The following is an 11,410-nucleotide window of genomic DNA, read 5'->3' as shown; positions in this document are numbered from 1 at the left end:
TACACCTCAACGTATAATTACCTATGCTCACTATCTGGTTAACTTTGTGTGTCTTAAAGGCGCCATCCTTTCTTTATTAAGGCACCAAAATCACAAAAATTTCTAAAATTTGGGAAAATTGCTCACCACAGGAATAATGGCTTGGACTTGATGGTCTATCACTAGTATTGCTAAAGCACGTATTATTCTAATAATAAGGCAGGTTTTTTCACTGGCGTGGAAAATGCACAATATGGTACAGTCATGGATATGTCAGTTTTTATCTCAACTATCCATGTACTGCGATTTAATAGCCAAACATGCCTAAAATTTCCAAAATTTCCAAAAAAAATAAAAAAATAAGAATTCCCACCATTGGAGTAAGGGCTTGGATATCAAGGCTAATACAATGCAGTATATATGGATTTACGGTACGGCTATAAGGCTAGTACTAAACAGAATATTAATAGTGTTAAAAGACGTTTTTTTCTAATAAGGCATATGTTTCTATAAGCGTGGAAAATTTTAATGGGAGTCTAAGCGAGACGGGACACGGATTGACCAGCAGAGACGTGGTCGCTCTCTGCCCATCTTGTGCTCCACCTATCGGGAGAATTGAGGACAAGACACTCTCCGAAAGAGTAAGCGATGGGCAGGAAGAAGAAGATGACGATGGGATGGCGCTGATGGGGGGAGGGGCGGGCGGAGGGATGCGGTGGGGGCGGCGCAGGTCCACGGGGGCGGGGGAAGGGAGAAGCACCTCCACGCGGGGTATATAAGGTCGGCCGCGGCATCGGCGAAAGCAACACCTTCCGGACTTCTCCTCCTGACGGCACGCAGAGTGGACCAGCGCCCCTCTCAGCAATCTACAGTCATGAAGCTGGTACGCTCACTTTGTTTATTTTGCCACTGCCCCTCGTATTAATCCCCTATTACTCCATATCTTACTCGGCTATTTCCAAGCACCCTCCATTGGTCTGCCCAAAAATACTATTTTAAATTCTTGAGGCTGGTTTAACCAATTGCTCTAATATTTTTTCAACTAAATTGTTTTCTTCACTACTGCTTAAGCGATACTTCGCCTTAGCCTCTTATCTAACTCACCTATTTAGGATCGCCTTCTTTTGCCATATAAAATAGCAATCTTAAGTCATAGATCTGGTATTCTCCCTTTGATTATTTTGACAATTCCATCGCTCTTTTTAAATCCTTACCTCACTCAGCTATTTAGCAGCATTCTCTTCTACCATGCCCAAAAAGAGTAATTTAACGTTATAAAGCTGGTACGGTTTTCTATATTTTACCACTTCTTATGCAATAGTCTGCCTTATCTCCTTATAAAATTAACTTATTTAGTGGCTTCTTAGCTAGCTATGCCTTTAGAAATAGCATTATACAGCTCTATATATATTGTTCACTCCCTTTATTTTCCCACAGTTCTCGCGATAAACTCCCTTTATTACTGATTTGACCCTATGTCGTAGCAGTTTCCTAATCGTTCATCTATTTTGTATGAGCTTCCTTTACTGCCTTTGCCCATTCCATTAAAAATACCTATCCTAAGCCATGTAGCTAGTACAACTAATTTTTAATGTTGTCACTGATTCAGCGGAAATCTCCCTTCACTCCTTTTCTACTCACTAATTTTGCAGTAGCCTCCTTTGCATTTCCCTAAAAACTATCACCTTTAAGTCATAAAGATAGCAAGACAATTTTTTTTATATTGCCACAAATTTTACGGAAAACTCGTCTTTCCAAAATCTAGCACATGCAGATCTAGCAGTCTTCAATGGTATTCCTTACTAACTAGTAACCTAAAGTATGAAGCTGGTGCATCCATTTCGTTTACCATGCCAATGTTTTCTAGGTCAAATCACTTACCTATATAATTCATTTCTTTGTTTTAAGGCTCTATTTTTCATGATTTAAAGACTAAAAAATATTTATACAGACTTCTCCTGGAGCAACCACTCGCAGAGCGCACTCTCAAATAGCACCATTAGTCTTCTCTTTATAAATGAATTATATCTCTCTTTTATAAGCTCCCTAATGCCAATCCATCTAACATAACAACATTCTCGTTGTCTGCATTGAAACTGCAGTAAATTTGCCGGCAGTCAACTCTAAAATCAGCTGCATTAGCTATGTGATAATACATTTTTCCTACATTAACATTACTTTGCATACTTCATAAAAATAATAATACTCTTGACATATTCTTCTAATATCCATACCCTCCATTAATAGAAATCCAAAATTTTGATATTAATCTTTTTTCATAGTGTTCTCTCGCAGTATTCGCTAAAACTATTCTCCCTGTTCAGATGAACTTACACTTTTTCACTAATGGCACAGGGGATTTCTAAGCCCTCACTCAGTTCTAAAATAGCATGCAATATATTCTTGAAACTAATGATGCATGCATCATTACCTAGCTTCTTAGTGTAACCTTATATGTATTTTATCATTTAGGATAGTTAGAAGAGTATGTAATTCCAAATTAAATTTGAGCATTATCGCTAGTAATTTTGCGTCGAACCACAATCACACCGTCACATTCATTATATGTACTTCCTTCCATTTAGCGTGGATAGGACACCAGCATGAGTGAAATCGAATTGATAATTCTTGAGAGAATAATTAATACGGTCATTAACTTCCCTCAAGGTATAGAAAACCTTTCACCAAGAGGAAAGAATTATTTCAATCAAAATATGCCTTTCAAATGGAAGCACATCGAATTATCCATGACAGTGAACCTTATTAAAAATTATCATTGCAAAATAATTATTACCAAATTTACTATTAAAATTAATGAAACTAAAAGCCAACTCGATAACTTTACCATTTTAACGGTACATAAAGAAGATAACTACCGAAATTCCTCTGTATTTTATTTTTGAAAATTTTACCTCGATATTTTCCCATTCGTAAGATTTAAAAATATATAATACTTTCATATCAAAAAATATCTAATATTTACATATTCAAGACAAAAGGAAATGTTGAAAATTTTCAACCATATATACGCTGTAAATATCTAAATGATTGCGTAAGTTTTGAAGGATTTTTTATCGCGAAAGCAGACTAAAAACGAAAGGTTGAGGATGAGCGATGCGTGCTTCTAATATCTCAATGACTTTGTGCATTGACTGATCAATTATACCCGCGGGTGGATATAAGGAGGTTTCCTGTACAAAGAGCAGTTATTCCACCTCGTGATACTCTTCACGATTAGGTCCTGACCCGTCCTCCCTCCTCAGCTTAGACGTTCACCCGGTTAGATCTTTCGCAATGTTTTCCTTCGCATCCTTTCACCTTTCAACCGATCCCAAACGCCCCACCCACCATTTGTCCTTTTTCCGATCACGCGGACGACCACAGCCCCTTCACCTTGAGCGGCTCCGAGAAGCACGCATTCTCAAAGTCTTCTTCTCCAGTCCCGATCCCCTGATAAAGTTTTTACATGGGTACGAATGGTATTATATGATGGATATTGCCAATACACACGTCTGTTTGGTGGTAGGTGTACGTTGAAAAATGTTCGCATCATATCTATAAATCTAATAGCCAAAAAATTCCTATAGGGAAATAACTATGACTAGGACTAACTTCCTTCGCTAGGAAATACTCGAACATAAAATATTTACTCAGAAAGTGCCACTATATACGCAGAAAAATTCTTCGAAATTGTTTCTTATTTAAATAATTATGAAAGACAAAAATTTGCGTTAATCAATATCTCATAAAAATAGGAACTCAGTGACACAGATTAGTATATTATGAGAAAAGGAAAATACTAAATAATTTCCATAAGAAGTATGTAGCGGAATCAGATTATAGCTTTATCTTGATCTATAATGTGCATGCATTCTCAATGAAAACGGATATTCCTATAAACTGTAAGTATCTATTCCGGAAATATAAGCATCTAATGAGTCTCTCTTGTTTGAAGGTGACTTAATCTAAGTTCATTGATATTATCTTTCAAAAATAAAATTGGAAATCAACGCTAAGGCAAATTTGCTTATGCATCTCAGATGAAGCTTTTTTTGTCGAAAAAATTAGCAAAACAAAGTCCGCAATAAATAATTCATCGCAATACTCGTTTTGAAAAGGCAAAGATATGAAGGGTAGATGAAATCTCACGCACATGCAATTAACGCTTGTCGTATTTTACCAATTTTTTTTCAATTCAGAACTCATAGATTATTCATTAGCACGGATAAGAATATTTGTATATAGATGATCTAAATTTGCATCGTCAGGGCTGCAATGCAAGAGTAAAAACCAAGTTTAATCGTTATGAAGAATCATAGGAGAATAAATATAACTTTAAATGTCTTGGGCGTAAGTGACAATTTGAGGCATGATAACTTTCAAGTACTTCGTTGGGCTCGGCAAAGTTTGAATTATATCATTTTCACACAAAATTTAACTTCATTCAAACGATAGTCATCTTAACCTGACGCCTTACTCCGGGCTGCATTAAAACTGAAACAAATGCCTACATAATAAGGCAGAATAATTTTATGCAGAGCACTATGCAAGTAAATATTTTACATTCAAATACCTTTATATTTTATGTCAGTTGAGATTTAAAACTATTTTTTGAAATGAAAATACTTCTTATATTACTCAGAAAATCTTCACCGAACAACTTCATCAATGTCTAGTTAGTAGTACTGCATAGTATATTCTCTAGAATTAATATTGAAAAATGTTTACATACAAGAAAGTATATTTTCATCAAAATTTTCTAAATCATCTAATTAGATAAGAAACGAATACATTACGATGGATTGCAGCCCAACGATATCCCACGATTTAGCTCGCATTGCTTATAAATAAATCGTGAAATCATACGAGAAAAGGGATCGAGTCTAATCAAAAATGTTTACATTCAAGAAAGAAAATTTTCATCAAAATTAGTTATTTTATCCAATGACTTTAGAAATGAATAAGTAGTCTACGACGGTTATGGATTTCAGCCTAGCAATACCCCACGATCAGCAAGCATTGCTTCTAAATAAATCACGAAATCAAACGGGAAAAGGGGTAGAGGCTAATTGCGATGCGAAGCAATGATGTTTCATTTGGCACGATCAAAGCATCTCTTCGAGATATCACTCTCTCTTCCCCTACTTCCTCATCCCAAGCGGCAAACCTGACCTCGCCCCCTCCCCTACCTCGTGTAACTATTACGCCCATCCGAGTAGTTTTCACTTTCAACCCATCATCCTCCCCCTTCCCTTCTCCCCCTCCCTTCCCCTCCTCCTCCTCATCCGTGAGAAAGGGCAAGCAGGCCGAGACAGAGCGGCAATTAACTTCATCCGACCCTTTCCCTCGCGGGCCCAAAATGGAGTCGTGCGCCTCCGATGGGCGATTTTCTTCCCATAATGCAACAGCTCTCGTGCCCGGGGATGGTTTCGTTACTTCTGATTCGTTATGCCCCGCGAAATCGGGGTGAGTCTGGGTCAAAATCTGCATACCGACCTCGCATGTTGCCGTAAGACTTATCGGTCATAGGGTACGGAGAGTTATTTCAAGCATGGAAATGTATTCAGAAATAATGCAGGCCTCTTCAATAGCATTAAAGGGGTAATTTAGGATCGAGGCGCTTAAATAAAAAGAATTTGTGAAATGATGCAGGAAACCTCTATCGTCGAGTCAAAATTGTACATTGTAGAAGTGTTGCGTCTCGGGAAATTTATCAGAACCCGTCTCTATAAGCATGTATTCTTGAAAAATATTCGGCAGGACGTTAACATTCCTAAGCCGAATTTGAGAGAGATATGGACTGGATGCATTATAGTTCGGTCTAGTAACATAATTATTAGAGAAAAAATGGAAATTTACCATTAATAGGTAAAGTGCTAGCTGGTGAAAAAGGTAGTGAATAAACCAAGTTCAGCCAGGTATCGTCATATTTGTCAAAATATGAAGGTCAACCATTATATCCGATGTATCACAATGGTATTTAGTGGCGCAAGAGGAAGATGAATCCGAGATCCCATCATAGAAACTTTAATTCCGCTCACACGCAGCTTCTGTGATGCTAATGAGCCGCTCAGAAATAGCCCTCGTCAACTTCGGCCTCGCGTGATATGAATTTTCCAAGTTCACTTTCACTAGATGCAGCTGGAGCTTTCCTCTTTCCCCTTTCGAGCTAAGTGGCACTTCAGAGCTATTTGTGAGGAATGAAAACGACACGCAACGCTTCTCAATCAGCTGGCCTCTTCAAACACCCGCTTTTCCTTCCAAATACTTTACACTATTGACTATCAATAGAATAGTAAATGGAATTTTAAGATAATTTACAGAACAAAATGAATATTTAACCCATTTTTTATTTGTTGGTACTTTAACAGAGTCTGATTAGATGGGATTATTTTGCGAATTGCGAAAGACTCGTATTATTTTTTGCTGCTACGCCAATTCATAGTGTCCATACCTAAAGAACTCATACTTTTTCATAATTCCGTAATTTCATGACTCACACACTGTGATTCAAGAGAAATGCAATTATAACGGTTATGTCTGATTTTCTAATCTTAAATTCATCATTACATCAATTTTTTGCCTATACTCGGTAAATTATATATCGAATTTTAGAGAAATTGCAACCATCAATGTGATTCCAAATAAAAAATCCGTAATTCGGTGTAAACTGAGGTTCATTTCCTGGATTTCGAGGCTATAAACTAGTGGCCATAAGTGACTTTTTACGCCCATCAGCGTGGCAAAACCACGAATAAATAATTCACGGAACTCATCCCTTTATGAGCAGCAGACACTCCGTGAAAGTCTTAAGGTCATTGGATGCCAGGCGCTCGTCTCGCATTTCACCAGCATCCGAAAAGATGCCGCTGCAGGCGATAGGATTGTGCAATCCGATGAGATGGGAGAAGAACATATGGTGGAGCATGGGGACTTAATGACTTTATCGCCCACACGAGGGGAGAAACCAAGGAGACTGCATAGAGGAGGCCCAGAGAAGACTTCTGTTGCCACTTCGGTCGCATTTTAATCTGTTTTCAGAAATGTCCGCGGAGCTGTAATAAGTGGAATGCGATCCACTATTATCCAATATTTTACTGCATAATGTTTGTAATAGCGAGTAAAAGCATTTAAAAGTCATGAATTTGATGGATCAAATCATCATGTACATAAATTTCGGTTAAAACCGCTATTTATACCTCATTTCTCCGTGGAACTCAGCGACACGAGTGGGGACTTTAGTAAACTCATTTAAATTCGCGGTGGGTGACAACACTTTTAGAGGCCAGCTTGAGGATCCTCTTTTGTAATATTCGTGAGAGCTACATCACGAGCTCTACGCTGGCGAGCACAGCGTCGACTTACACCTGGAACCGCAGCTTCTGCCTGGTCGGAATCCTATTCGTACTCTCCCACGGGGTCGTCTACGGTGTCCGCCTGCGAGTCGAGAACCGTTAATCCACAGCATCCGAGTGGAGAAAGACCTTCACTTCCCATATCACTCCGTTGTACGGTTTACCCTCCCACACCGGAGAGAGGCGGCCTTTGGGTGATCGTCTCAACACACAACAGGCGCCGCATTTCCCATCACCTTCTTCCCACAGCACTTGAAAGTGCGTCGCCGCAGGCATGCAATGCATGGACACGAATGAATATCATCCCTCTCACCTCACATCAACGGTTGAAGAAAGATTAACATAAATTACAGGCGGAAGGATGTTAGATACAAAAGTCACCATTATAAAATATCTTCCGATTTTCCGCTCTAATACCGATATTAAATTCATCAAGACCGTGCAATAAATGAATAGTACGCCTCTAATCACTGCCATTCAAATAAATAAAACTTTAAATAATTAAATCCACTAATACGGTACAGTTCACGCCTCTTTTCGACTCAATTTTGCATAAATATCAAGCCAACATATAGAAAGAACATATAAATGTGAAAGAAATGGGGAATTACGATCCGGTTATAGTAAAATACGTACTAGATAACGATAAAAACAATTCAAGCCCCTCCAAATACATAGAAACTGCCGCTTGTCTTCCATACACCATTACTGTAAACATGCACTTAGCGCACACATGCACCTAATTCCAATTCTAGAAGGCCATGGCTGACCGAATGCATTTTTCATAAGAAATAATTTTCATAAATTTTCATGCAACTTAAGCTGATGGTTAAGTTGAAGGCCTTGACGTATTTCTACGGATGAAAAGGGAACACTTTTATATTCCAGCCTCTACATACCTGTCTCTCCTTAAATTTCCAGATAATTCTCCTGTCTTGCGTGGTTGCGGCTCTGGCCTTCCCACAAAAACCAGAGCAGCAGGTTCCAATCCTCTCATCGGAGAACGAAGTCAACTTCGACGGATCCTACAGATACAGGTGAGGAGGAAAGATTTTTAAAGACACATAATTTATCATATGAGTGGTACTTCAATAAAACTCGTCGAGCAAAACCAATCGGCTTGAGGATGACTAAAAAAGGTAATTGCTCCATAATTGAGCGTAAACTTCTAATTATGTAATTGCAAAACTATGCAACACGCAAACGAATATTAATAAAAACAGTTGCATTACGTATTTTTTCAACTCATATATCACGTGAGAAATCATAACACTCACAGAATAAGGTTAATCAAGTTTAAAACTATAAGAATAATTATTTAGTCGATAAATTGCAACATGACTACCAAATTTTTCAAATTGGCCCCATTATTTATTACGCATAGATCAAATTTTAATATAACTACATGGAATTAGTAGATGGCTGGTATGAATTTCAGAGATTTGAATGCTATTGCAAATCATTTTGATTCTTTTGAGTTATATAATCATTTTAATAACAGAAAGCCCTGAAATACGACCTAGTAAATGGCATTTTCATTTCCATTTAAATAGTGACAACGCACATATGTGTGCGGTGTACATCATATAGCCTCTTGAAATTAATGACACGGCAATTTTTTATCCCTCGCAGCTATGAGGGAGGAGATGGGACATCCGCCCAGCAAGCTGGACAGCTGAAGCAAGTCGGCCCAGAAGCCGGAGTCGTGAACCAGGGATCCTACTCTTATGCCGCCCCTGACGGTTCCCGTATCTCTCTTACCTACACCGCTGACGAGTTCGGATACCACCCACAGGTGAGATTATTAGCAACGACCTCATTTATGAGGACTAGAAATGATAACCTATATTTCTCAAGATTACATTGCTAATATCATAAATAAAATATACCTAGTGAACGAATATACCTTCCTAAGCTCGGAGATAGCGGTTGCGTATTTGTATGGCGCTTGGTGACTTACCGATAAGAATCCAGCACAAGAATAGCAACCTCAATGCCTCAATTTCTAAATCACGAAAATTTCCTTCAATAAAAATGATATTGCTATATTTTAACGATGAGTTTTCCCTTAAGCTTAGTTAATGCGGATTCTATTGCGTAATAAGTTGGAAGATGATTGTCATGCATTTCAAAATTAAACACAGATATGGCTATCTTCACGAATTTAATGATTTTACCAACCAAGAATGTACCACCTAAAATTTCATCAACCATTGAGGATAGCATGTGAATTTTTTATTCTATTGATACATCAAAACTAAAGCATACTGCATTAGATAAAATGCAGTAAATGTAAAAAAGATACGACACTCTTTTTTAGGCTCATTCCAGTTTAAAATATAATTATACGTTCTAAAAAGAAACTTGTGTAGTGTAACAAGACATATATAAAAGGAAAAATCAGGATATTTTAACATTATCCTATGGCCAGCAGCCTAAACCTCTATCCACTGTAGTCCAGGAGTTTTGCGGTTCGCGAACCGCATGCGGCTCTTTCGATGCCAAATTGCGGCATTCAATGTTCAATGCGCATAAAATTATAATTTTATTATTATATTTTCACAACTCAATAAATATTTCAAGCAGGATACAAACCATCAATATAGAGGTTAAAGCGTCGTTATAAAATTTTATATTAAAAACTAAAAAAATATGCAAGAAAAAGCGAACGACAACTTGTATGAAGTTGACCGTACCAGCTATTAAGCTAAATGGACACCTTAATTAAGTCGGGTAACTTATTGTGGTCTACATGAATTCTTAAGCGTTACATGCCAGTGGTCTATGCACTGTAGAAATTGAACATCTGGTTGCATATCTTTTGGCTCTTCCGTCTTAAAAGGTTGCTGTCCCCTGCACTAGACCTACACTCCTACATTGTTTATGATTATGTTCTAATGGCAATTTTCTTTACTCCTATTAGGGTGACCACCTCCCCGTCGCTCCTCCCATTCCCCCTGAGATCCAGAAGTCCCTCGACTTCATCGCATCCATCCCAGTGAACCAGAGGGAAGGAGACCAGGGCGAAGGCCAGTAAATCAAACAACCACCCCCGGCAACCACCCAGGACACAGCACGGCGCGACGCCTACCACCCCGTCATCATGACGACTACGCTTCTGCCATTCTATAGACGCCGCAACATGCTCCGCACTTTATACAACGACACTAGCGCCGCCACCGCCCGGGGAAGCTTCGGCGCGGTAGGCGAACTCTCTTGACGTCGCTGCATCGACTCCCGATTCTACCCTTTTCGGAGAAAATTGGGGGTCGCGAATATAAAAAATGGGTCACCACAATCCGTTTTTTGAAAATCCTCTACGTGCAAGCGATACCTACTCCAGCCATGGATGTTAGGATTGCTGTTTTTTATACCTAATGCTCTATTTTTGAGTAAGAAAAAATAAAAAACTTCCCTTTTTAAGAAATGTGATTTTATTGTTTTCTCAGCGTACCTTTACCTCTCCACTTATAGTACATACTAGGGTGGCATCATTTGCCAATGATGCACTATTATAATTCATTTTCGGGTGTACGTCTGCGTGCTTAATATTTGTCTCAACGTTTCGTTCCACTTACTGGGAACGTCGTCAGGAGAATGAAAATATAAACATCTATCGTACCGTTGGAAAAACTGGTCCATTTTTGTCAAGGTATTTAAAAAAGTAAATAAAAATAAAATAAAAGCCAACTTCTTTAAAACATCTACTATAAAAAGGAAGAAGAAAAGTGGAATATTGTTATTAAATCTTCGAAATATATCTCTTCCACACATGGCTTAAATTATATCCATCATCCCTGTTAAAATTCATAGGTCGTTTAGAAATTTCTATCGCCTCTCTAATAAGCCGTGGATAATATGCAGATTTTCTTGCAATGGCTTTGGCCTCATCCAGGAGGATCTTGTGTCCTGGCCCCGACATAAAATGATCGGCGACAGCTGAAGTTTCCCATTGCCTTGCCTTCAGCGCCCTTTCATGCTCTTTCAGCCTTTTCACTATCTTCCTTTTGGTCTGCCCGATGTAACTAGACCCACATGAACACGGAATCTCATATATACCTTCCATTTGTAATGGG

General features: G+C 38.4%; 1 protein-coding gene across 1 annotated transcript; it reads left to right on the top strand.

Moving 5' to 3' along the window:
- The first annotated feature begins 772 nt into the window (after positions 1 to 772).
- On the top strand, positions 773 to 10,633 carry LOC124160979 (endocuticle structural glycoprotein SgAbd-8-like). Its single transcript, XM_046537116.1, has 4 exons — positions 773 to 862; positions 8,256 to 8,371; positions 8,967 to 9,129; positions 10,258 to 10,633. Exons 1-4 carry the CDS (start codon positions 854 to 856, stop codon positions 10,369 to 10,371), a joined length of 402 nt encoding a protein of 133 aa, XP_046393072.1. The 5' UTR covers positions 773 to 853; the 3' UTR covers positions 10,372 to 10,633.
- Positions 10,634 to 11,410: the final 777 nt, after the last annotated feature.

The sequence above is a fragment of the Ischnura elegans genome, chromosome 6 (assembly GCF_921293095.1).
Source record: "Ischnura elegans chromosome 6, ioIscEleg1.1, whole genome shotgun sequence".
Taxonomy (NCBI): domain Eukaryota; kingdom Metazoa; phylum Arthropoda; class Insecta; order Odonata; family Coenagrionidae; genus Ischnura; species Ischnura elegans.
The sequence above is the reverse complement of the archived record's forward strand: the minus strand, read 5'-3'. Positions and strand labels throughout refer to the sequence as shown.